This window comes from Sciurus vulgaris (genome assembly GCF_902686455.1).
Source record: "Sciurus vulgaris genome assembly, chromosome: 14".
Lineage (NCBI taxonomy): Eukaryota > Metazoa > Chordata > Mammalia > Rodentia > Sciuridae > Sciurus > Sciurus vulgaris.
In genome coordinates, this window is record NC_136475.1 from 10,919,305 (window position 1) to 10,945,912 (window position 26,608).

General features: G+C 34.0%; 1 protein-coding gene across 2 annotated transcripts in view; it reads left to right on the top strand.

The window, feature by feature from the left end:
- The window catches only part of EIF5B (eukaryotic translation initiation factor 5B), a 78,250-nt gene that overhangs the window by 29,099 nt on the left and 22,543 nt on the right, over nucleotides 1–26,608 (top strand). For both annotated transcript variants that reach the window (XM_079110980.1, XM_079110981.1), the window contains exons 2-9: nucleotides 8,749–8,874; nucleotides 8,974–9,058; nucleotides 9,728–10,403; nucleotides 11,809–12,026; nucleotides 12,398–12,548; nucleotides 21,014–21,112; nucleotides 21,651–21,740; nucleotides 23,547–23,621. In XM_079110980.1, the coding sequence (XP_078967106.1) occupies nucleotides 8,749–8,874; nucleotides 8,974–9,058; nucleotides 9,728–10,403; nucleotides 11,809–12,026; nucleotides 12,398–12,548; nucleotides 21,014–21,112; nucleotides 21,651–21,740; nucleotides 23,547–23,621 (1,520 nt within the window). The remainder of the gene's footprint in view (nucleotides 1–8,748; nucleotides 8,875–8,973; nucleotides 9,059–9,727; nucleotides 10,404–11,808; nucleotides 12,027–12,397; nucleotides 12,549–21,013; nucleotides 21,113–21,650; nucleotides 21,741–23,546; nucleotides 23,622–26,608) is intronic.

Consider the following 26,608-nt stretch of genomic DNA (forward strand, 5'->3'; position numbering starts at 1 on the left):
TATTCTATTCTTAGTTAGTAACAAATATAAAATTTTGTGATGTTCAAATTTGCTACATTAATGTGAAGAATGACATTGCTGTATTGAATCTAAATCAGTTGCAACTCCAACTTTGGCTTCACTGGAGATCTTATAAAATGGACATTTTGATTCAGTAGATCCTTTGCATTGTGTTGTAATGTAATAGCAGTATGGCCTCATTTTCTTTTCTTCTTTTTTTGTACCAGGGATTGAACCCAGGAGCACTTAACCACTGAGCCACATCCCTAGCCCTTTTTACATTTTACTTAAAGACAGCTCATATTGCTTTTAAAGGAATCAACACTTCATAAAGAAGTTGTGAGTTGGGAAGGCTCATTTTGGAGATATAGCTAGTTCTCATTTTATTACTGGATTATAGCACTTGGGACAACTTCATTGAAAAAGTGGGGAGTGAAAATTTTTGGTAGGATGGAATAACAAATCAAAGTAAAGGGAAAATGAGAATCAACAGGGTTATACATGGTCTTTTCTTCCTTGGCACTGAGAAACTGGACAATTTGTCAACTTGGAAGTGGGGAGAAAGGAAAGAGTGGTGTAGCTTGAATTTTACCACTTTCTACCAATATGTTCTTCATTTCCACAGGCACTGGTATGTTTGGGAAAAGGAAGAAATATGGGAATGTTCCGTTTATTATTGTGTCATAACAAGTCATCCCAATCTTAATGGCTTAAAACAATAAAATCACTCTTTTCATGGCTTTGGATGTTGACTGAGCTTAGGTAGGTTTTGCTTTGGGTCGCTTGTGGTTGCTCAGATGGTGGTTGTTATGAGAACATCTTAAGGGCTTCCTCACTCCCTTCTTCACTTCACTCATTGGGTTAATGGCTGGTCATTGGTACCTCTGCTGGAGTCTGTATTTGACCTCTCCATGTGTCCTGGACATCCTTATTAGGTTGGCAGTGAACATCCCAAGAGACAGGAGAGTTGCTGGTTTAAGGCATAGGCCCAGAAACTGGAACATCATTCCTGACATACGCTGTTGATCAAGCAATCACAGAGTCCCCATATCAAAGCAGAGGAGGTGGAGACCCTCAATTCTCATTGTCGTAGACATTTGAGCCAGAGTTTAAAATCTCTCCTGCTGGTTAAGGGACACTAAAGAGTCTTAGTAGAGAGTCTTAGAAATCTTAGGGGTTTTGAATTGTGAAATAATAATTTGGAAAGGAGTTGAATTTCTTATGTTTCATGTCTAAATCCACATTCATTAGATGGTTTTCAGTAGAAAATGCCCATCATTTAATGAAATTTTCTATTTGGAATTCCATGAGGCTAATTATACATGAGGCTAATTTTCTTTTTTCTTCCTTGCAGTGAACGCTTTTTGTAATGTATCTTTAAGACTTTATGCTATGTTGTTCTCAAAATTATTATTATAGTTTTACTTTTTTGGTGTTGGGGTTTGAGCCCAGGGACCTCAAATATTGTGAAAAGCATTCTACCAATGAACTACACACCATCCCATTATTTTTACATTTAACTTTTATTTAATTTTTCCAAAAGCCAAACACCAAAGTTGAATATATGCCTGCACACTATTAATAGATAGCTTTCTTTTAAAAAGTTCCCTTTGTAGTAACATTTTAAAGTACCTAGTATATTATATTACTAGAAAAGATTAGAGATTTATTATTTCCATAACTTACAAAAATTGTTTATATTAGACCTACATAATTTTAATCTTAACTGATTTTACTAAACTCAAATCCTTTCTGTATTTGTTTCTTAATTGTTTTTATAGTACTATTGGAAATTCAAATTTAACATTTTTTGAAGTATAATTGACAAAATTCACGAACTTCTAAGTATGCAATGAATTAAACATGTACAGTGTGTACCTTTTACCCATTTGTGTCGAAAGACTATTTTCATTACCCCAAATGTTCTCTCATGACTCTTTATAAGTGATCCTTTGCTAGTTTTGTTTTTTCTAGAAATTCATATAAGTAAATGATAGAGTATGCAGTCTTTATTGCCTGAGTTGGGCTTAGAATGATGCCTTTCAGATTCACCTATTTTAATGCAGGTAGCATTAGTTCTTTCTTTTTATCACTGTGTAGTATTTCATTGTGCAGATATATAATAACTTATAAATTATCTGGTAGGTAAATATTTGCATTGTTTCCATCTTTTTGTGGTTATGAATGAAGTGATCATTTGAGTACAAGTCTGTGTGTGGGCATGTTTTTATTTCTTTTAGGTAAATACCTAGGAGTGGGATTGCTGGGCCACATCGTAAGTGTATGTTTAACTCTGGTGTCTTCCAAAGTGACTGTGCCAGTTTCCCATTGCCTCCGGGGATGTGTGAGAGTTCCAGTTGTTCCACATCCTCTCTCAGCACATGGTATTATCAGTCCTTAATTTTAGTCATTCTTGTGTCTGCATAGTGACATCGCATTGTGGTTTCAATTTACATTTTCTTATTAGTTGCACTAACCATCTTATGTGTTTATTTGCCTTTCTTACATCTCATTGGTTTAGTGTTTATATGTGCCACTTTTTGATATTGGCTTCTAGGAGTTCTTTGTATATTAAAAACAAATCCTTCATAACGTACATGTATTGCACGTATTTTCTCTTGGTCTACAGCATGCCTTTTCATTTCGTTAGCAGTGTCCTTTTTTTGTTTTAATTACCTCTTATTTGGAAATCTTTGGGAGTTGCATGCAATTGTAAGCAATAATGCGGTTTTCCCCAATGGTAACATCTTGAAAACTGTACTTTAATATCATAACCCAGACATTAATATGTCTCATATGTGTGTTTCATTTATGCTCGTGTGTGTGTGTCTGTGTATTCTGTGCATTATCTTCACATGCATAGATTTGTATTGCCATAGTCAAGCTGCAGAACAACACTGCAAGGATCTGTTATGTCGTTCATTGGTTACCACACCCATCTCCCTGCTGCGTATCCTTCCCATGCCTTTCTTTAACCCATGGTAACCACAAGTCTGTTCTACACTTGTAAAATTTTGTACTTGCAAAAGTGTCATATAAATGGAATTCTGTATGTATCTAATCTTTTGGGGTTTTTCTGCTCAGCCTTTCTTTTGATTTCCAGCCAAGTTCTTGCATATATCCATAGTTTATAAATATATTTTATTTCTGAATAATACTCCGTGGAATGGGAATGAACCTCAGCTTATTTTACCATTTGCTGTGTTATGGGACACCAGGGTTGTGTTCTGTTTTCTTTTTTTTTTTTTCTTTGTTGTATATTAAACTGATACTAAAGTTTTTCTACGAGAGCTCTGTAAACATAAATTTTGTTACTTAGGGATAAATGTGCAAGAGTTGTGTATTTAGTATATTTTTAGTTTTATTAAAAATGGATGGACTATTTTCCAAAATGGTTATTCCATTTTACATTTCTACCAGTAACATATGAGTGATCCAGTTCCTATATATCCTTCCCAGCATTGATTATTACCTCTTATTTGGAAGGCTGACATTCTGATTGTGTAGTGTTATCCCATTGTGGTTTTTTTTTTTTTTTTTTTTTTTTTTTGGTGGTGGTGCTGGAGATTGAACCCAGGGCCTTGTGCATGTGAGGCAAGCACTCTACCAACTGAGCATCTGTATATCCTCCTCCGTGGAATACCTTTTCTTGCTTTTTGTCCATTTTCTATTAGGTTGTTGGGATTGTAACTGTGAAGTTTTGAAGGTTTTTAAAATACATTCTAGATAATAGTCCTTTTTCCGAGACATATTTGCAAACTACGTCTTCTTCTCTGAAGCTTGTTTTTCTATTGCCTTCATAAGGTCTTTGCAACAGCAACAGTTTTTAATTTTGATGGGGATCAGTTTTAACTCTTCGGCCTGTTTCTAGATCCCAAACAATTTGTTTTTTTTCCTAAAAGTTTTATGTTTTTATGCTTTTCACTTAAAATTTCACTCTTGTATGAGGAGTGAGCTTGAGGCCCCTTTTTAAAAATTTCTTTAAATGTAGGAAAGGTCCAGTTTGCACCAGCAAGCTTGTTGGAAAGGCTAATCTTCTTACATTAAATTACTTTTGTATTTTGTACCCATAAAATATCAGTTTGCCATACTTCTCTGGTGCTGATTTTGGTTTCTCTCTTCTATTGATCTGTGTCTATCCTGTGTCAGTACCACAGTTTGTTATTGTAGTTATTTATTTATTAAGTCTTGAAATCTGGTAAAGTAATACCTCTCATTTCACCCACCCCCAGTTGTTATTATCTATTTTTAGTTCTTTGCCTTTCTGTATAAATTTTAGAGTAATCTTGTCTGTATTAGTTACATCCTAAATATCGTGCTGGGATTTTTATGGGAATTATTATTAAACTTGTATGTCATTTTGGGGGAATTGTTATCTTTACTGTATTGTTGTCTAGTCCATGAACATGGTGTGTGTTTTCATTTATTTTAATCTCCTTGGGTTTTTTACAAGTCCTGTACATATTTTGTTAAACTTGATTATTTCATTTTCTTAGGACTGAATATAAATGATGAATTCCCCCTCTTCTCTTTTTAAAAAGTACTGATTTTTAGAATTATAGAAAAGTTCTGACAGTAGGACTTAGTTCCCTATATCCCATCTCCATTTTCCTGTACTATTAACATATTAGCCTGGTATAACTTGTTACAACTAAGGAAAACTACTATAGTAACTGAAACTAATACTTTGTATAGATTTCTGTAGTTTTCAACCTACTGTCCTATATCTATTCAAGAATTCCATATAGGGTATCACATTACATTTAGTAGTCATTTCTCCTTAAACTCATCTTGCATGTGATAGTTTCTCAGATTTCAACATATTTTTGATATTGATAATTTGGCTGAAGTGGTGTTTATCAGATTTCTACACTAAAATTTCTCTTTTCTTTTCGTATTATACTCTGGTAGGAAGTCACTGTGCATAGTTCAAAATTTAAGAGTGTGAAATTATGTTGTACCTCTTTAAGAGGGGAATTCTGCTTAATTTATTTTTCCTAGTTTATTCAGTCATTTATCAGTATGGACTTATGGATATTATTTTGTAATGGTGGATATTATTTTTGACTTATAATTTAATATTACATTATTTAATTAATTGCTCCAGTTAATTAACTAACAAATTAATTTATTGTTTTCTTTGTCTTGAAAGCTCTTTTCAGTTGGTTTATATGTCCCTTTGTTATATATCCAACATTGTGTGTGTGTGTGTGTGTGTTGTGTGTAGATAACTTTTCTTGGTTTTGTTTAATTAGTTACTTATTTTCTGGCATTGTAAAATATTTCAAGCTTATCTTGTATGTGTCCTATAATCATGGAATTGTCAGTTTCTTGGATTTTAGCCATTCCAATAGGTATGTAATGCTGGTTCCTTGATTTGATTTGCACTTCCCTGATGACAAATGAAATTGAACTTTTTTTTCAATTTCTTTTTTCTTTTGTCATATATGTGTCATTCTGGCAAGGTAATTATTCTGATCTTTTACCCACATTTTAATTGGGTTCTCCTTGTTGAATTCTAAGAGTTCTTTTGTATATTTTGAATACGAATTTTAGTATTTACAAGTCTTAGTATGTGTAAGCATAGTATTTTGCATGTGTTTTTCTCAGTCTGTGGTTTGTCTTTTCATTTTACCAGTATCCTTCTTAGAGCAGACGTTTTTAATTTTAACGAGCGTAAGTTATCCTTTTTCTTTCATGATTTCTGCTTTTTGTGTTTTATTTAAATCTCATAGCCAAATGCAAGATTAACAGACAAATTTTGTGGGGTTTTTGTTGTTCATGTTGGTGGTGGTTTTTGGCACATAAACGACCAGTTGTACAAGTACCATATGACAAAAAGACTATCCCTTCTCTATTTAATTTTCTCCTTTGTCACAGATCAGATAGCATTTGTATGGGTCTATTTTGGGGCTGTTTCATACCATTGGCCCATTTGTGTTTTCTCTTACCACACTATCTTGTTAATAGCTTTATCGTATGTCTTAGTATTGGGTAATAAGTGTTCCATCATCTCTCTTCAATTGACTTGTCTTTTGCTTTGTCATGTGAACGGTAGGTGGTTCAGTGCACACTGAAAGAATACTTCAGGAGTTATTAGGTTTAAGAGTACATATTATATTTGCGAAGTTTTGTAACTGAATTTTTGAGCAAATAATTCAGAAATTAGATTATTTCCCATTTTCTAGGGAGGGAGTTCCTGATATGCTACTTTATAACTTTGTGACCTTTTGCAAATAAGTCTATCATTTTAAGCTAAATCTCAATTGTTAAGAAGTATTAAGTGACTATTGTATGTCTAACAGTTGGTCAGCATAATGCCTGATAGATGGTAAACACTCAAAAACTTAATTTTTTATTAGCTAGAAGAATCCTTTCAAACTTAGGAGCATACAAGTGTAACCCTGTATTCTGTTACTCTAGAGAAGTTTGTTGTTGAATATTCCAGAAAGATAGCCCACAAAAGGAGATACTTGAAGTTATTTTGTTGGGATGAACATAGTTTTGAGTGAGGGCTGGCAAATTTTTGGAAGTGAGGTGTCAGTCTCTAACCTTCCCATCATCCAGTTCTCAGAACCTGCCTAGAGTAGGAAATACTGACAGAGATTTCTTTGGAGATACTCCTGGGAGATACTGGGCTGGACTTAGGTCCCTTGTGACCTGATGCCTTTATTTATCCTTACTCCATTCTGTATGCATTTAGTCCTAAGAGTTGCTGATTTGATCCTCTTGATATTGAGCTCACTGACTCTAACCTCCTTCTTCGCTGCCACTTGTGGCAAGTCAGGTACTTATTGTTTTTCATTACAGTTACTACAGAAGCTGATTTCCCTGCTTCCTGCATTCATCTAGCCTTTCTGTGGATGGGAATCAGACTTTATGGGTTCAAATCACATGTCTGTTTTTTATGATTCTGGACAAATTCTCTGTTCCCTAGTTAATTCATCTACCTAAAAAAGTATGACAGTGTTCAAATCTGGCTGAGAATTACCTGGAAATATTGCTAAGTATTGTTTCTGGTTGTCTTACTTCTTGGGAGGAGAGTGTCAAGAAATACATAACACATAAAAACTTGTCAGGTGGTGGTTCAGAGACTCCTTTGGAAGCCCTTGGGAAGCACAATGCTCTTTGTTGTTTTAGGTTTTTATATTTTGTGTGCCTGTATGTGCATCCCCTTTGCTTGTTCTCTTTTCCTTGCATATGTCAAGCTTCTTTGTTAAGAAACCTCTGACTTTCGCATTCTGGATTTGGTGATATAGGATGTGCTTACCAGTGCAGCAGTTCAGTGCCAAACTGTTTAAATTATAGGATAATTTATAGGGAACATATTTAATTTGGGGTTATTTATAAAAGTATCAAATTCCTTTATTTCATAGCGTTTAGCATTTTACAATTCCTGGCTTACTACTTTACTGTCTGCCTTCCCTACTGAGCTCCTTGAAGCGGAATCTTTTATCTTGTCGTGTTATGTAATCTTATATAGTGAGAAGATATGTATTTCTCTTTAGAAAATTCTCTTTATCAAAATAAAGCATCTTTATACAAGACATTCATCTGTCTCATGAGTTCTTTGGTTTCTTATTGTGTCATTCATTAGGATTTTTCTACCTTTTCTACTTGTATATCTCAGTCTCACTTCCTTGATTTTCTTTAGGTTTTAACTAAAACACAGTTTGGATACTCCAAGTAATATTGGTAGGTGAGGGTATTATGGAATGGAGCCAGAAATGAAACCAGGAATGTGAAAGGTGGAGAACAGGTTTGGATCTGGACTTTGGGTTGTATTATATTAAGTGAACCATTGCTAATTCTGTGTAGGTTTAAAAGTGTCACATTTTTCTCCAGGCATTAAATTTTTGAGCATTATAGTTTTTCCATTGGTAAAATGAGATAATAGACTAGATGATCTCTAAAGTTTCTTCCAGCTCTGTAGTTTTTGCTATCCTTAGTAAAAATGCACAAAGTTCGGGCATTTAGGTGTTAGTGATAGTCAAAGAATAGTACCTATGGTATCCTTAAAGTTTTCTGTTTTATAAATTACTCCATTTAGATGCACACAGCTTTAATATCTATAGAAGTTTTTTATTATTAGATTTTTATTTATTTGTTTATATTTTTTGTGGTACTGGGAATTGAATCCAAGGGACACACTATCACTATGTAGTACTATGTACCCCTAGCCCTTTTTTATTTTTTATTTTATTATTATTATTTTGGTACCAGGGACTGAACCGGGGGTGCTTTACCACTAAGCCACATCCCAGCCCGTTTTTATATTTTATTTAGAGATAGAGTCTCAGAGAGTTGCTTAGGACTTCGCTAGGTTGCTTAGGCTGGCTTTGAACTTTGGATTCTCCTGCCTCAGCCTCCTGAGCCACTGGAATTACAGGCATGAGCCACAGTGCCTGGTTTATATTTTGTTTTGACACAGGGTTTGCTAAGTTGCCAAGGCTAGCCTCAAACTTGCAATACTCCTCCCTTAGCCTCCTGAGTCACTGGGATTACAGGTGTGCTCTTCCTTATAATCCTTTCTAAGTTCCATGTAACCCAGCCACTTTATTGAAGCAGATGCAAGGAGGCTGATAAGTACATGTAATTCATGTTGTCATGAAAAGAACTTGTTGAATGTTTTCTCATTTTGCTGCCAATGTATGAAAAAGGTTAAACTAATAAAAATTTCTTTGTAAGTGACTGTGATAGATTATTTGCTCTTGAGTGATATTTAGGTCTTCTTTGTTTTCATTCAAGTGCCAAGGATGACATTGATCTTGATGCCTTGGCTGCAGAAATAGAAGGAGCTGGTGCTGCCAAGGAGCAGGAACCTCAAAAGTCAAAAGGGAAAAAGAAAAAAGAGAAAAAGAAGCAGGACTTTGAGTGAGTATATTTGAATACATTTGATTTTTATTGGTTTTGGTACCGGTTCACGTAATAAACTATTTGAATGCTTCCAAATGTGTTGTATTCCTTTTCTAGTGAAGATGATATTCTGAAAGAACTGGAAGAATTGTCTTTGGAAGCTCAAGGCATCAAAGCTGACAGAGACACCGCTGCTGTGAAGGTGAGTTGTTGTTGCTACTCATTCGTGTTTCATGTTCCATTGGTGCTTCCAGCGCTGGTTTCGGGAGCTGCATTTGGAAACTTACAAACATAGACACATTAGCTTAAAGGTTTATAAAATCTGATACCAAAGGGAGAAAACGATTTTCAGGAAAGAAGAGTGTATTTGAAAACCTTCCACGGATACAAAAATGTTTTACTTGTGAATCTAAAGGTATTTGTGGAATGTTCCTACTAATAAAAATTGGTACGTTTTTGGAGATATGATGACATCTTCCATCTCCACCTTCAGTTTTCTGAAGTTTCTTTTTCATCCTTTGAATTCATTTAAGCTTCAAAATAATGGGAAATTGATATATAATTTTCTTTAAGTTTTTCCCTTAGGCTTTCTGGGCCACTTAGTAGATGCAAGCTGGTAAAGAGTGCTTGTTTCAGAGCACTGAGGTTTTGAAACGTGTGGAGTAAGATGTCATAGGCCTACACAAGCGCCTGGTGTTCTGTTGAGCTTTTTTGTTTTGTTGAAAACAAACAAGAAACCTTATTTTTGAAATTATTTCTGAAAGTTTTAAGAAATGTGTACTTAGTGAAATGTATGATTCTGAGGGGTCGCAGTTACTTTTAAAAAATGAAAATGATTTTGTTAATGTTTCTAACAATGGAAAATTTTTAGCCAACAGAAAACAATGAAGAAGAACCTGCCTCAAAACAAGATAAAAAAAAGAAAGGACAGAAGGGCAAAAAACAAACTTTTGATGATAATGATAGTGAAGAATCAGAGGATAAAGATTCAAAATCAAAAAGGACTGCAAAACCAAAAGTGGAAATGAACTCTGGGAGTGATGATGATGATGATTTTAACAAACTCTCTAAAAAAGCTAAAGGGAAAGCTCAAAAATCAAATAAAAAATGGGATGGATCAGAGGAGGATGAAGATAATGGTAAAAGAATTAAAGAGCGTTCCAAAGTAAATTCTTCTGGTGAAAGTGGCGATGAATCAGATGAATTTTTGCAGTCTAGAAAAGGACAGAAAAAAAATCAAAAAAATAAGCCAGGTCCTAACGTAGAGAGCGGAAATGAAGATGACGACTCCTCCTTCAAGATTAAGACAGTGGCCCAAAAGAAGGCGGAGAAGAAAGAGCGTGAGAGAAAAAAGCGAGATGAAGAGAAAGCAAAACTGAGGAAGCTGAAAGAAAAAGAAGATTTAGAAACAGGTAAAAAGGATCAGAGTAAACAGAGAGAATTTCAGAAGAAATCTGAAGAGGACACTGGAAAATCCAAAGTGTCTCTTGACACTGGAGCTACCCCCATCTCTGAGGAGAAAGGAGAGACTGCCATAGCTGTCGAAGGTTGGTAATGTGGACTGTAGAGGGAAGCACAGGATGTTTTGATTTGTACCTAGTTCAAGTTTTGATCAGTATGCCCTAGTGTCATTTTGTTACTTGTCTTTCATTATAAAGGAACTTAAATACCAGAAGCCTTTCAAAAATTACATCTAAGGAGCTGGGTGCTACTACAGTTAAAAGTGTAACTACTTAGGAGACTGAGGCAGGAGGATCACTTGAACCTAGGTGTTCAAGGACATCCTGGGCAACATAGCAATACCATGTATTTAAGGGGGAACAGGTTGGGCTGCAAGAGTGGCTCAGTAATAGAACACTTGCCTAGAGTGCAGAGGTCCTGGGTTCAGTTCCCAGCACCTCAAAAACAAAAAAGCTAAGTACTTTTTTGCTTGATTTTCATTGTCATGCATTTACATGTATAGCATAAAATGTCTTTCAAATGGTTTATTTACACAAATGGGTGATTTTATAGAATTTCATTGTAAAATCTATTTTTTGCTGTTAATAGACTGTTTAAATTGCTAACAAAAACTTTATTCTTCTGAAAACTCAGTGTCAGATACTTTAAATCCTTTCCTTCTGTAAAAGCAGTGTGTTCTATGAAATAGAAAAGTAAAATTAAAATACTAAAATTTGTTAACATCATGCAAGCACTAACGAGTCACATTTTTATTCTATAACCAGTTGGGAAAAACATTCTTGTTAATTTCCTCCCCTCACCTAGAGGAAAAAAATAGCTAAAGATCACATGATTTACACAGAAGGACTTTATTCTTAAAACTTAAAGTAGTTTTTATTTAGATTAGAAAACAGTGGAAAATTTTTAACCACTGAAATTTTTCTTACTTGGATTTCTTTGAGGAGAAACACCATGAAAGTAGCTTCAGAACTTTTTTAATTCATTAGATTTCTTGGGAGTATGATTATGTATTTTTTGTATTTTATTCTTCTGATATCCCCTTGAAGTGTAGACATCATTATCTTTATCTCCATTTTGTGAAAGTGAAACGAGCTAAAGAACTTAAATGCAATTTAGTTCATTCTATTCTTTAGAACTTTCGACAAGCATCTTACATGTGCCAGCCACTCTGCCCAGATACCATGGTAGAAGAGAAACCTAAGGTACAATATTGCTCTCCTACTGCTGTCAGAATCCTTCCGTCTTCTCATATTTATTAGGACAGCTCAGACCAAGACAAGCATTGTAGGTGCATCAGCATTCCAACTATGGGTTATACTGAGCTGTTCTAAATATTCAGGTGCTAAGGATGTTTTGATCACACAGACCTAGCCCACTGATAGCATCAGTCTTGGCCCATTATTGTGCTTGAACTCTGGCTAGGGTTTGTTCATTATCTCCATAGGAAAGAACTTTTTTTTTTTTTAAATAACACTTTGTTCTTTTTGGTAGATGACAATGAAGGAGACAAAAAGAAAAAAGATAAGAAGAAAAAGAAGTCAGAAAAGGAAGAAAAAGAGAAAGAGAAGAAAAAAGGACCTAGCAAAGCAACTGTTAAGGCTATGCAAGAAGCTCTGGCTAAGCTTAAAGAAGAAGAAGAAAGACAGAAGAGGGAAGAGGAGGAACGCATAAAACGACTGGAAGAACTAGAAGCAAAGCGTAAAGAAGAGGTATATTTTTCATGAAGTTTGCAATCTAATGTTATGTTTTACTTAAAATCTCTATACAGTATCTCCAGTTTCTAAGATTGCTAGTTGAGTAGCAATTCAGTTATACTATTATTCTGATATAAATAATGTTATGAAGAGACAGAAAAAAATCCTACCTTTAATTACTTGTGTAGAGACAAAGGTTGCTAATGCATTATTGACAATAAGCTCCTTTGATGTTAATTAATAACAGTGTACAACATTTTCATTTGGAATCTCCCAGTAGTACTTTGCATTTATCTAAAGAACTTTCTTTGAAGATTAAGTTACTTACTTTAAATTTTACAGTTCTTTTAGCTAACAGTTTTTATCTGGCATGTACTCTTTCACAGGAGCGATTGGAACAAGAAAAAAGAGAAAGGAAAAAACAAAAAGAAAAAGAAAGAAAAGAACGTTTAAAAAAAGAGGGGAAGCTTTTAACTAAATCCCAGAGAGAAGCCAGAGCCAGAGCGGAAGCTACCCTTAAACTTCTACAAGCTCAGGGTAAGTCGTACTCTTAAGCAAGTGCATAGTCTGGCAGCTTCTCTCATGCAGTTATGTTGTTATAATGTTAAGGAGAATGGAATTGAATCAGAAGGAGAATTCCTATGAAATATTGTGAGAAAGTAAAAACATGAAGAATACATGATGTATTTTCATTGCTTAGGATGACTGCTATATTAGGACAAAAATTTAGGTGTAAATGATGCATTATAAATAACCCTTCCAAACAAAATGGAGATAATAAAATGAGTACCCAACAAGTTTCAGCAATTATCAACATGTTTCATTCTTGTTTTATTCCCCCACCTTTTTTTTTTCCTGGTGTACTTAAGAGGGAATTCCAGACAATTGTTGTTTGTTTGTTTTCCTTTTTTTCCCCGTTAACTTGTAGATACTTTAGTTTATATATCTCACAAACAAGGATGTACTACTTTTTAGCATAAGTAGAACATATATTGTCATATTTAGCAAAATGTATTTTTTATATCATCTGATTTTTCTCTCCATATTTTCAATATTTTCCACTTATCTTTTGCAAATAGTTCACATTTGGATCCAGATAAGATCTATAGATTGCATTTGATTGATATATTTGTCTCACTAATATTTCCCCCATTCTACCTTCCAGTTTCGGTTTGCCATTTCTTTGTGGACAATAGTGGATAATTCTTTAGTATTTCTCATATTTTGAACTTGTCTAATGGTGCTCTGATGTTAGTGAATATACTTCTCTACCCCTTGTAATTTCTTTAATCCAGTGTCTTGGCTGCTTCCTACTGATGCTGTGTACTTCTCTTGCCTTGTGTTAGGGGACACATAATCTGGCTGCCTTACTGAAAGCGATGTCAAGATTGATTAATGCATTGAGTCATTGGCTGTTTTTGCTCTCGGGTACTGGGGATTGAACCAAGGGCACTCTGTCATTGAGCTATATTCCCAGCTCTTTTTATGTTTCATTTTGAGACAGGATCTTGCTAAATCATGGAGGCTAGACTTCAAACTTATAGCCCTCTTGCCTTTGCCTCTGGAATGGCTGGGATTACAGGTGTGTGCCACTGCGCCCAGCCTTCATTGACTTTTCACTTAAAATTTTTAGTGTCCAATTGGTAATTCTTATATCCAGTATTCCTTAGGAATTGCTGAGTGGTAATCTAATTTTGTCACGTCTTCTGCATCGAGTTAGCTAGACTCTAAAGAAAAACACCCTGAAATACTGTTCATACAGGAAATCCAGAATAAGTGCCTAATTCTTTACTACTTTTTATTTCTTGTTTTCAAAACAAGAAGTTGGTACCCTGGCAGTCTCCCCACATGTCCCATGAGATTGATTTTGTGTTATGGTTGTATGAGTGGCACAGTGTAATGGAATTTTACATAATTGACATGTTTTCATCCCTTAAAGTTGTTATTGTTTGATACTTACTGTACCATCTTTGACTACTGGCAGTCTATTCAGATTGGTGCCTGAATAAATAAATCACTTCATTTGATATTTGACTGTTTTTGCTTTCTCATACCACAGGATATCCCAGGTTTATCTTATAGAATATTTCCCTAGATCTGAAATCAGTTGTTAACGCAGGGAGTTTTGGTTTAGTTCAGTAGTTAGTGGTGATTAGAGACCAAAAATTGGGCATATAATTGTATTTTAACAGATAAAATGTCTTAAAATAATGTGTTTGCTCCATCAAGAAGACTGTATTGGGTCTTCCCTTAATTTCTTGTCTCAATGGTTGTAAATTTTTGTATTATAATCCTTTTGGGGTTTAGGCTATAATTGTAGTAATATCTATATTCTCGTATATGTAGTTTATAACTGATGCTTTAATAAACCTTTGAAATTGTTTATTTGTTCCCTTGTAAAATCTTACATTTTTTTTTAGTTCCAAAATATAGGTGAGGATATGGTGAGTCATAGAGCTTAAACAACTGAGTCAGCAACCCAGAACTAAAACTGGTCTGTGTGACTACCTTTTTATTATCTTCTTTATTACATATGTCTGACTAGGAGCAATAGATGTTAAAGAAACACAGTTCTTAGATATTAGAAATTTTATTCTGATTTGGGGTATACCTTTTTTAGGGGAAGAAATGAAATTAGAGAATAAATTTGGGTATTGTTAGCACCCAAGCATCATATGTGACTGGTGACTATTTGAAAAGCTAAAACCACTCATGAAGCAATTAGGGTGGGAGTAATTCACCAGTCTCAAATGCTACTTTAAGGAGTGGTTAGTATGGTAATTAGATGGAAAACTTAACTTAAAAGGGTAGAACATGCTTGGAAGAGACATTTTCTCAAGTGGTATCTGTTCATAATGTTGCCCAGTGTTTGTCATCTTACTGGTCTTACATGACTGCTGGGAATTACCATTAGCTGTTGATGTATTTTCCTCAGACTTAGTACTTGAAAATAAGATTTGACCCTGATTTGGTCTGCCATGTCTTGATTTAACAATATTTATTCATATGCTCTATTTAAGGAAAAATATTAAAACAAATATTCAAAACTATGTAAGAACCGTGAATTCAAACAAGAAAAGATTACTGACTCGACATGGGAAGTTTTCATTATGGTTGAATCACTTTATTGAAGCTTCCTTGCATCTGCTTTTATCTGATTATTAAGCTGACCACAGTGACCAAAAGTATTATTAACTGTTTTGTAATGACAATGAAAATTTCTATTTTACTTTGCCCTAGTTTTCTAATGTTGCTGTTATAAATTACCACAAATTTAGTAGTTTAAAACAGCACAACTTTTTATCTTACAGTTCTATCCAGAAGTCTGACCCAGGTCTCAGTGGGGTAAGGTATTGGCAGGACTGCGTGTTTTTTTCTGGAGGCTGTAGGGGGAGAACACGTTTCCTTGTCTCCTGTGGCTTCTGGAGGCTACCTGCATCCCATGGCTCATGACTTCCTTCCTCCATCTTCAAAGCTAGTACCATTGCATCACTCTGACCCATCTTTGATGGTCACATTTACACTAACACTAGACTCTACTCAGGGAAAAACTGTTGACTTTTAGAGAATTATGTGATTAAGTCAGGCCGACCTGGTTAACCTGGATAATTTCTGCATCTCAAAGTCCTTAACCTAAGGCACATCCCTAATGTTCTCGGGGGGGGGGGGGGGGGGGGGGGGGTCTTTTTTCTGCCAAGCACACACTTAAAACTTATTTGTGAATTCATTGGAGATTAAACATTTTTTCTTGTCATATTTCACCATATCTTTCAGAGACCAAAAAAAATCTCGTTTAAATAGAGATCATTTAGCACTGCTCAGAAATGTGCAGCACATTACTTAATGCTATTTATTTGTCTGTAAGACAGAATGCCTTGTCACTTTAGTCCTTGAATTTGCATGTCAGGCAAAAATATAACAGGTTAATCATAATTATTTTCAGAAGATATATTAATGGTGGCAAATTTTACATCACTGCTAAGGAAATACTTTGGAAGAGTAGGTTTTAGAATGGAATCTGCTTTTGTCTTTCTGGTATTGTGAGAGAAAAAGATAGGCTAAAAGTAGTTTATCTTTTCAACTGTGCCTAATTTGGGCTCTTCTACTTTTTGTTCTATTTTAGGCATTTCTAGTTCCAAATTTATGGAATTACATAATGACAGTGGAAGTTTATATGGTCCTTTGGGGGGTTGTAAAGAAAAGTTTCAGAATTTCCATTCTTTTCATCTGTAAAAAATTTTAAGGACTTTGTTCACTTTGAATTGAATACATTGTTGTATAAGCATTTTTTAAAACTTTAGAATGATGGACCCATTTGGTTACTTCACTTTGGCCAGAGGAGCCAGGAATGTGGTCTCTTATGCATGAAAAGTCGAGAAGACTTGCCATTATTTTTGTTTTTACCTTTTCTCTTTTGCTGCTTTGAGTAAATGGCAGCCCCAATTATATGGAACTTCCCAATGACTTTGGGAACATGAAACCTGAAGAGAGCCTCATCTTTTTGGCCAGAGGAATCAGAATGAAGGGCTCCCGGGAGCCACAGCATAAAGGGAAAACTGGAGAGAAGAGAGCTGGAGAAAGAGGTTCTTATAATTCTGTTTATGAACTGACATCACTCCCAGGCTCAGCAGGAAGCTGTATATGCTTGGAACAGATCCAAAAAAACATAGACAAAGCTTCCAGAACTGAATTATGATATAAACCAATGAACAAGACCTAGACTTATCTTTGAGTGGCTCATGTGCCAGGTAAGATATTGATTCTGAATATACTGTGGAAAGTTAGGTATGGATATCTTGATCCCTAAAGGAGCCACTTAAATTGATTAAGCTAGTAGAAAAGGCAAAGTGAAATACTAAATATTTAGGTAATTCAATCATATTACTAATTATGTTGAATATGAATAATCTGAGCATACCACTTAAAAGGCAGATTGCTTGAGAACAAGAACTACCTGTGTGCTATCTATAAGAAGTCTGCTTTAAATTATAGCAGTATAGATTAGAATAAAAAGAGATATAGTGCTAACATTAATCAAAAGAAAGCTAGAGTTGTTATATTAATCTGAAGTATGCTTCAGAAAAAATAAATTTCTAATAAAGAGGAAGTAATATAACAACAAAAACTTCATCTTCCAAAAAAGTCATAACAATCCTGTGTATGTGTACCTAACCTAAAATTCATATCAAACATTTGCAGAGGTAGATAATTTTGGGGGCCATAAAACAAACTTAAAAGCATTTAAAAGAATTAAAATCATGTATAATGTTTCTTAAAATAAAACAGAATTAAGCCAGAGAGGAATAATAGAAATATCTGGTAAATATCCATAAATATTAGGAAATTGAAGAACATACTTCTAATTAACGCATAAGTGAAAGAGAAAATTTCTGTGTCTTAGATCAAATAAAAATGAAGGTACAGCCTTGGACGGAATGCAGGTAAAGGTATGGTACATCCAAATTTGTGAGGTGCAACTGACAACAGTCTGGTGGTTGTTTTAAAAAAAGAAGAAAGATCTCGAATCATTTGGCTGAGTCCATCTTAAACTGAAGGAACAAAATAAGCAAAAGGAAAGAAGTATAAAAATAATGAAATAGAAAATGGAAAACTAATAGAAAATCAGTAAAACTAAGAGTTAGTTCTTTTTGAAATGATCTGTAAAATTGATAAACTACTAGCTATACTAAGAAAAAGTTGAACTTAAAACCAGTATCAGCGTGGGGCACAAGTGGCACATGCCTTATTACTACTTGTAATCGCAGGTACTTGGGAAGCGGAGACAGGAGGGTCACAAGTTCAGGGCCAGCCTGGGCGTTTCTCAAGACCCTGTCTTAAAAAAAAAAAAAAAAAAAGACGGGGGAATGAGGGCTCTTGCCTAGCACGCATGAGTCCCTAGGTTCCATCCCCAGAACCACAGAACCAACCACACAAAACTAATATTAGGAGTGAAGCAGAGGATCTTTGCAGGAATTAAAATAATGATAGGAAATTACTATGAACAATTCTATACCCAGAAGTTTAAGAACTTAGGTGAAATAAAACCATTTTTAAAAGACACAAACTACCAAAACTCACCAAGAAATGCAAACCTAAATAGTCATATAACTATTTTTAAAATAGAGGACTGTCTATGCCATTTAAATTTCATCTGAGTTCATTACCCTCAAGGAACACTCTAACCGCCCTGTGATTTCACCAGGGAATTCCAACAAATATTTGAGAAGAAATTGGACTTCTTGTGAACATTAGGAAATAACTCAACACCTTTTATGAGGACAGCATTACCCTTGTTACCAATTGAGAAAAAGACACTTAAAGAGTGGAAATATACAAACTAGTGTCCCTTGTCAGCTAAAATGCAAAAATTCTCAACTAAATTTTAGCATTTTGATTTCAATGTATGTGTATATTTATGTGTATATTTATATGTATTTTCATGTTAAGGAGAAATCTGTCATAATCACGTGGGGTTATCCTGGGAATGCAAAGCTGACTAATATTTGGAAATCAATAAATGTATTTTGCCATAGAAACAATCCTAAAGAAGAAAAATCCATGACTATCTCAATAAACACAGAAAATTTATTCGATCAAACTTATCCTCCCATGTATAATAAAAGTTCACAAGCTGAGAATAGATGGGAACTTCCTTCCCTTGATATACAAGATCTACAAAAAATGTACAACTATTATACTTCCTGGTGAAAGACTGAATGCTAAATTTTAACATGGCAAGTTGATATTAAGCCAAGGTTGTCCACTCTCACTGCTTTCATTCAGCATTCCATGAGAACGCACTAACTGCTAGAAGGCTAAATAAATTAGTAAGTGAAAGAAGTAAAATTGTCTATGCACAGATGATAATTATCTACTAAGGAAATCTCATGGAATCTTCACCCCTTTCCCCCCAAACAGCTTAGCATTAAGAAGTGAGATCAACAAGATTGTAGATACAAGGCCATTATACAGATATCATATATATTTCTTTATGTTAGAAATTAATAACTGAAAATCAAAACTTTGAAACAGTAACATTTATCTTGATAATTCAAAAAGAAAAAATCAGAATAGTTATAACTAAAATTTGTAGGATCTACATGCTTGAAACTGTAAAATAGCATTGAGTAAATCAATAGCAATGAGTATACCTTTATAAGTGAATAGATGCTGTGTTCGTGAATCATGAGACTCAAAATTAAGATAATCAGTCTCCAGAACTAATCTGTGGAGTCACTGTAATGCCAGTTAATATCTCATCATGTTTTGTGGATATCTATAAATTTTAAACTGTATGAAAAGTTAGAATGGCCAAAAGTACTTTTAATAAAGGAGAACAAGTTTGGAAGACTTAGTACCTGATTTCAAGACTCACGTCACTTCAGTACAGTGTGATATTAGCAAAATGATAAACAAATAGACTGGGAAAACAGACTCTATATTGGTTAGTTGATGGGTTGTCTTTCCCCACCCCCCCCGCTAGACTGGAGGGTATTTTAATGGCTAAACTATGTTTAGTATTTGCAGTAAGTGTTACTGGAACAATGGGATGTCCATATGCAAAAGACAACAAAAATCTTAATCCTTACTCATTATAGACAGTTTAATGCAGAATGGACCATAGACCTAAATACACAATTATAAAACTTTTAGAGGAAAACACAGGAGAAAATCTTTCTATTTTGTATAAGGCAAACAGTGATTAGGTATAACTTTAGAAGTATAACTCATAAAAGGGAAAAATGATACGTTTTGAGGAAGTCTAATGACTTTCTTTGCAGAAGACACCATTAAGAGGATTCCAAGACAATACCTCTGGACGGTGGAGTGGCACAAGCTTATAATCCCAATAAGTGGGAGGCCAAGTCAGGAGGATCACAAGTTCAAAGCCAGCCTCAGCAACTTGGCAAGACCATGTCTCAGAATAAAAAATAGAAAGGCTGAGGATATGACTCAGTGGTTAAGTGTCCCTGGGTTCAGTCCTCAGTACCAAAAAAAGAAAGAGACACAGTACACATACTTGACAAAGAATTAATATCCAGAAAATATAAAGATATCTCCATATTCAACGAGAAGAAAATTTTCATGTGTTAAAGTAGGGAAAAGATTTGAGCAGCCACGTTCACCAGGATACTATAAATGTGAATAAAATACTCAACATCATTAGTAACTAGGGAAATATAAGACCCCAATGAGGAGGTACTATACATCTATTAGAATACATAAATATGAAAAAATAAAACCTGTCTTTATCAAATGCTGGAAAGCATGTAGAACACCATCTCTGGTGGGAATGCAGAATTGTAAGGCCACTTTAGAAAACAACGACAGTTTTTTTGAAAACTGAATATGTGTTGGGCTGGAGTTCAGCTTAGTGGTTGAGTGCTTGCATAGCATATGGAGGACTTTGAGTTTGGTCCTTAGCACCTCAAGTAAGTAAATAAACAACATTGATTTTGTATTTACCTTATATCATTTCTACTCTGAAATGTTTACTCAAAAGAAATGTTAATGCAGAAACTTGTATGAAAATGTTCAGACTAGTTTTCTTCATAGTTGCCCCACACTGAAAGCAATTCAGATATCCTTTAACTATTGAATGGATAAACTGGTACATTTATAAAATGGAATGCTACTCAGCAATACAAAGAAATGAAATACTGTTAGATAAAACCAAGTGCATGACTCTCAAATCCATTATGATGACAGAAGCCAAACTAAAAGATTTCATTTTTGTGACATTTGGGAAAAGCAAATCTTTAGGAGTAGAGAACAGATCAGTGTTTTATCAGGGACTAAGGATATGAGGAAGATTTGATTGTATGGAGTCTTATTCACAAATTTAAGATACCCGATATTTTGAAAAAGTTTTTCCTTGAATGCCCTTTTATATTTGGTGGTATGTATCTGTGAGGTGAATGAAACTTTACCTTTTTTAAATACTATTTCTCAGATGGTGTATAAATGATAAAAACCTCAAGTTTTCCATTTTTATCTTTTAGGTGTGGAAGTGCCATCAAAAGACTCTTTGCCAAAGAAAAGGCCAATTTATGAAGATAAAAAGAAGAAAAAAACACCACAGCAACTAGAAAGTAAAGAAGGTTTGTATATAAAATAGCTGCTGATTTAGAAACTATTTTGCCTTTTTCCTATAACTTTTAAAATAGAATGCTGTCTTAAAGCAACAAATCAAAAAGTTTCTCAGTGGGGATGGTGCTGGGAATTAAATCCAGGGCTTCACACATATTAACATGTGCTGTACCACTGGACCACATCCCCAAGCCCCAGAAATGCATTTTGAAACTTCTTTCCTATACATTGTTTCTTTCATTGTCCTCTTACCTGATTGAAATGACAGGCTGATGGGAAAAGTTGTTTAGTTTGAAAAATATGAGACTTTAAGAATGTTGTTACCTGAAAAGCAAAAATATCATTTTTTTCCATCTTAGCCTTCTATGACTTTGTATTTTAATTCCACAAGCAGAAAAAGTAGTTTTCTTTATAATATTTGCCTGATGAATGTTTTCTAATTTTACTGAACAAATAGATTCTCACTACTCATTTTTATTCAGTAGCTAACTATCTTAACATAAGTTATATGCTATAAAAATATTGAATTGATTTCTGCCCCCTTTTCAGCGTCCGAACCAATGGAATTAAGTGCTGCTGTAGAAGTTTTAGAGCAAGAAGTACCACAAAAAGAAGAGATAGCGCCTCCTGTTGAACCAGGCCTGTAACAGTAGCCTGTTAGCTAATTAATTCCTTTTAAATAATGCTGTGTGTCATAAGTTTGTTGGCTGTTGTTGTTTGAACCACAAAAAAATCTGGCTAGATGACCTTCTCTCTCTTTTTTTTTAATAGTTCTTTTCTGTAAACCATTTTTCATTTTCACTTTGAGAAAGTATCCAAGTGAGACTTGAATCTGTTTTCTTTTCAGTAGTATAAGATATTTTGGGGAGATACTAGAAGGATTTGGATTTCCTGTTTTTTATTCTTGGGTTAGATATCTCAAAGAAAGCCCTGAAATTCTTTACTTAATCCTTCCCAAAGCAGATTGTAAGCATTTTTAATTAAAATGGTTTGAAAACCATAAAAATTGGCATTTAAAACCTTTCTCAGAAGTCATCTTCTGTTCAGTACATTAATAAAAGCATTTTAAGTTTTTCTTCTTTACATGTGTTGAGAGGTTGGGGAAAATCTCTAGCTCCCCCCGACTTTTAAATTAATAATTGTTCTATCTTATGAGACTAATGAGAGAGCAGCCAGGGGCTAGCTAAATGGATGTTTTGTATTCAAGAGAATTTCCAAAGTTTAAAGATAGGATAAGAAAGTCTGAACAGCCATAGAGAATATAAAACCTGAATCATGATCGTAAATGATGATATTGATACAATCCTTTCTCTCCCTTTCCCCTAAGTAAGTAAATAAGGTCATTTTGCTTGAATAAACCTCAGCTTAGCATTGAAATGGTGAAATTTGGGGCTGGGGTTGTGGCTCAGTGGTAGAGCACTTGCCTAGCGCACATGAGGCATTTGGTTTGATCCCCAGGACCACGTAAAAAAAACTAAATAAACAAAATAAATGTATTAAAACAAAAAAAGAAATGGTGAAATTAGAGAAAATCAAGTTGATATGACCTATTGCAATAGCAGAAAAAACTGCTAATTTAGATGAGTGCTTGGGTTCTGAGTCTCATTTTCTCCTACAGTAGACTTATCCAGACTTGTTGGTAAATAATAATTTTTATAGGGAAGCGTACGCCCCACTCTCATATCTTTATCCTTTATTTTCCTTTCTTTGTGTTTTTATTAATCGTGTCATGCTGGGGATTGAATCCAGGGCCTTGAACATGCTAAGCAAGTGCTCTACCACTGAGGTATACTCCCACCCCTCTTCCTTTCATTTAATAATAGTTTTTGCCTATTGAATTTCAGTGAAAAGAGAGTCATAATTGTTAAAGTATTAAATTCTTTAATATTTAGATAATCATAATTCTAGCTTTCTCCCTATTTTGGAGTTGAAAACATAGCACTCTGTTCTTATTTTGAATTGGTATGGCGATGGTAGTTCTGTAGTTTCAACTTTGATATTTAAATAGTATTTGCATGTTTCTGTAAAGGTTAAAGCAAAATAAGTAAATTCTATGAATAAAGTATGAGTTGAAAGTTCAAAAAGTAAACATGTAAAATTTTATCCTGAAGAACTGAGTGTATTCATATATTCTTTTCAAGATTTAAAGGAACATTTAAGTATTTGGATTTCTAATATTTTAATTACTTCGAATATGAAATCTGGATTAAGTTTACTATGGCATATTGAAAGTATAGAAGGAAATAGTAATGCATTTACTAATAGTGAATTATAACATCCTAATTATAATATAAAGATAGTTCCAAAGATTGTAAGAAAGCTGCATACGTATTTTTTGCATAAACCATTTCTTTTTTATGTCAGCATAATTTCCCACTTTTTTCCATAGGTAGTCTCATATTTCTGAATGATTTGTGTCTATAATAAAAACTTTTTTATTTACAGAAGAAGAAGAAGAAACTGAGGATGGTGGGTTGGATGATTGGGAAGCTATGGCCAGTGATGAGGAGAGAGAAAAAGGTGAATAACTTAAAAGCACACATTGATAAATCCCATGGTTATTAGAGATCTGTATATTTAAATAAACAGTCTGTCTTCTGATTATGAAAGGCAAATGATTCCTGGGGATGGGGACCAGTCTTGTTCTCCATTACCACGGTTCCTAAATTGGTTTTCAGAAAGTCATTTGTAAGATAGCTATTTAGGGTTTAGAATACATTTTTTTTTTTCTGAATGTTGATGTCATAAATAGGGTTGTTATTAAGCTAGCCTACAAAAAGCCCTGAAATGCAACATGAAGTTGGATAAGTATAGCTCCTAATCACTATGAACAAGAAGTAAACAGGATTTTTTGTTTTGTTTTTTTTTGTCACTAAAATCTCCACTTTCTTTGGATTTAATTTATTATTATTTTCCTGTCTTCTTAAGAATAATGTTTGACTCTTTGATTTTTAAATATTTTTTTCTCAGCTTCCCTTCCCCACCCAATCCTTGTTTAAAGCTATAACATTTCTTTAAGCATGGCTTTCATCATTTCCACAAATTCTGATATTTTCTAATTTCCATTTGATGTATTAACTTTAACTTATGATGTATTTAGTGAATTTCTTAATTTATAAAAGTGAATGATCAGAGAAGATAGTTCTGTCCTTTGAATACATTGTCTTGATTTACAACCCAGAATATGGTCAGTTATTATATTTTATATATGATTAGAAACCATTTTATTCTGCAGTAGTTGGATGCCTTGCTTTCTATAATTAGCTCAAGTTTGCAGATCTTTTTGTTCAAGTCTTTTCCAGTTTTGAATTTTTTTTTCCTGGTATGTTTTTGCTCTTACTAAGACCATAATGTTAAAACAAAAAGCAACTCCCACTGTGATTGTGGATTTTCTGTTTCTCCCTGAGTTGTGTTAATTTTGTGCTTCATATATTTTGATGCTAAGTTATTAGGTGAATACAATCTAGATCTTTCTAATGCATTGAGACTTTTATATAACTTTGATATATATTTATGTTTTTAGGCCATGCCTTTGCCTTATAAGTCTATTCATAGCTACACCAGCTTTGATTTGTATGATCATTTTCTATCTTTATTACTCTTTCTTTATTCTTAAAAAACATTGTTTTAGTTTATCCTGCTGTAACGATACCACAGATGGGGTGATTAAAGTTTTGGAATCTGGGAGTCCAAGATCAAGTTATTGACATTGTCTGGTGGCAGTTATTCTCTGCTTCCAAGATGGTATGTCGTTGCTGCATCCTTCAAAGGAGAGGAGTACTGTTCTTACATGGTGGAAGGGGAGAAAGGACATGAGGACTGGGCTGTTTCTGAAGTCTCTTATAAGAACATTTATCCATTCGTTATGACTTAATTCTCAAAAGGTGCCACCTCTTTCATACTGCCACAAGGAAGATTGTGTTTCAACATGAATCTTGGAAAGGATATCAACATTCAAACCATAGCAAGCTTAGTTTGTTAATAATTATATTTTCCCTAGAGTATATTCAAATTTGATGTATTAATGAAGCATATTGGTTTAAGTCTTTCACTTTACTAAGTCCTTTATTCGGTTTCACCCTGCCCATCCTTTCTAGCCATCTTCTGGATTATTGTATTTTTTTCAATTCCATTTTATTCCCTTTTACATGAGCTTGGAAGTTATATACTTTTTTTAAGTGGTTGTTCTAAGAGGTTTTTAACTTGTATTTTTCAAATAACCATGGCTAATGTTACCCTTTTTCCAAACAATGAAGGATTTTAGAGTACTTACGTATTTACTAACTCTCAGTTTACATACCATTGCTCTCATTTCTTTTTTTTTTTTTCTGTGATTTAAGGTCTGTACTAGGTTATTACTCTTATTTATACTGTCAGTATTCAAGTTTATCCACATTTTTAGCATTTCATTGTGTTTCCTTTCTTTCTGCATCTTTGACCTTTAATTTGGGATCATTTCTTTTCTGAAGAACCCCGTTCAGAATTCCCTTTTGTATAGGTCTGCTAGTGAGCCATTCCATTTTTGCTTTTCTAAAAATATCTTTATTTCGTCATCATTCTTGAAAGATTTACTGAGTGGGGAATTCTTGGTTGAAACTTTAACACTACGAAGTTATCATTCCTTTGTCATAGCTTTCATTATTTGTATGAGAAATCAGATATCAGCCTAAGTTTTCCTATGTTTTTGGTTTTCAGTGATTTTTATCATGATGTAATCATGGTAGGTTTCCTTTTATTCTGCTTACAGGGCTTTATGAATGTGTGGTTTTGTTTTTGTTAGTTTTGTTATGGTGCAAGTCATCATCTCCCACCGGGTTGCAAGTATGTCTGTGATAGATCTTCCTATATTGTTGTTTCCTTTCCTCTTTTCTGTATCATCTACCCATTGACTCTCATAATTCATTCTGTTTTTTCTGTCTTCTAGGTCATTAATTTTCCTTAGTTGTTTCTACCCTGTTGTCATTCGGCCCATCTCTCTTGCGTTCTGAATTTTATCTGTTGTATATTCCAGTTTCAGAATTTACATTTGGCTATTTGTATAGTGTCTATTAACCTTCTAAAAATTTTAACCTTGTTTCTTACTCCCTGAATGTTACAAGCATAATCATTTTTAAAATTTTGCTTTTATAACTTAGATGTATACCCTTTGGGTATCTTATATGATTATTTTCCTTATGTAAATTGTTTCCTCATGTGACTTGCTACTTTTATATATCATGTTTTACATCATATGTTTTATATGTTTACATCATATTTTACTTATAGAACTTTAGAAATAAAGTCAAGAATGATCTCTGTTCTTTAGAGCCAGTTGTTTATGTACAGATTGAATATTCTTTATCTGAAATACTTGATCAGAAGTCTTTTGGATTTTTGGATGTTTAATTTTTGGAATATTTGCATATATATAAAATGTGATATCTTGGGAATGGGACCCAAGTCTGCATGAAATGTGTTTGTATTTTATATGTGCATGATATACACATTCTGAAGATTATTTTATATAA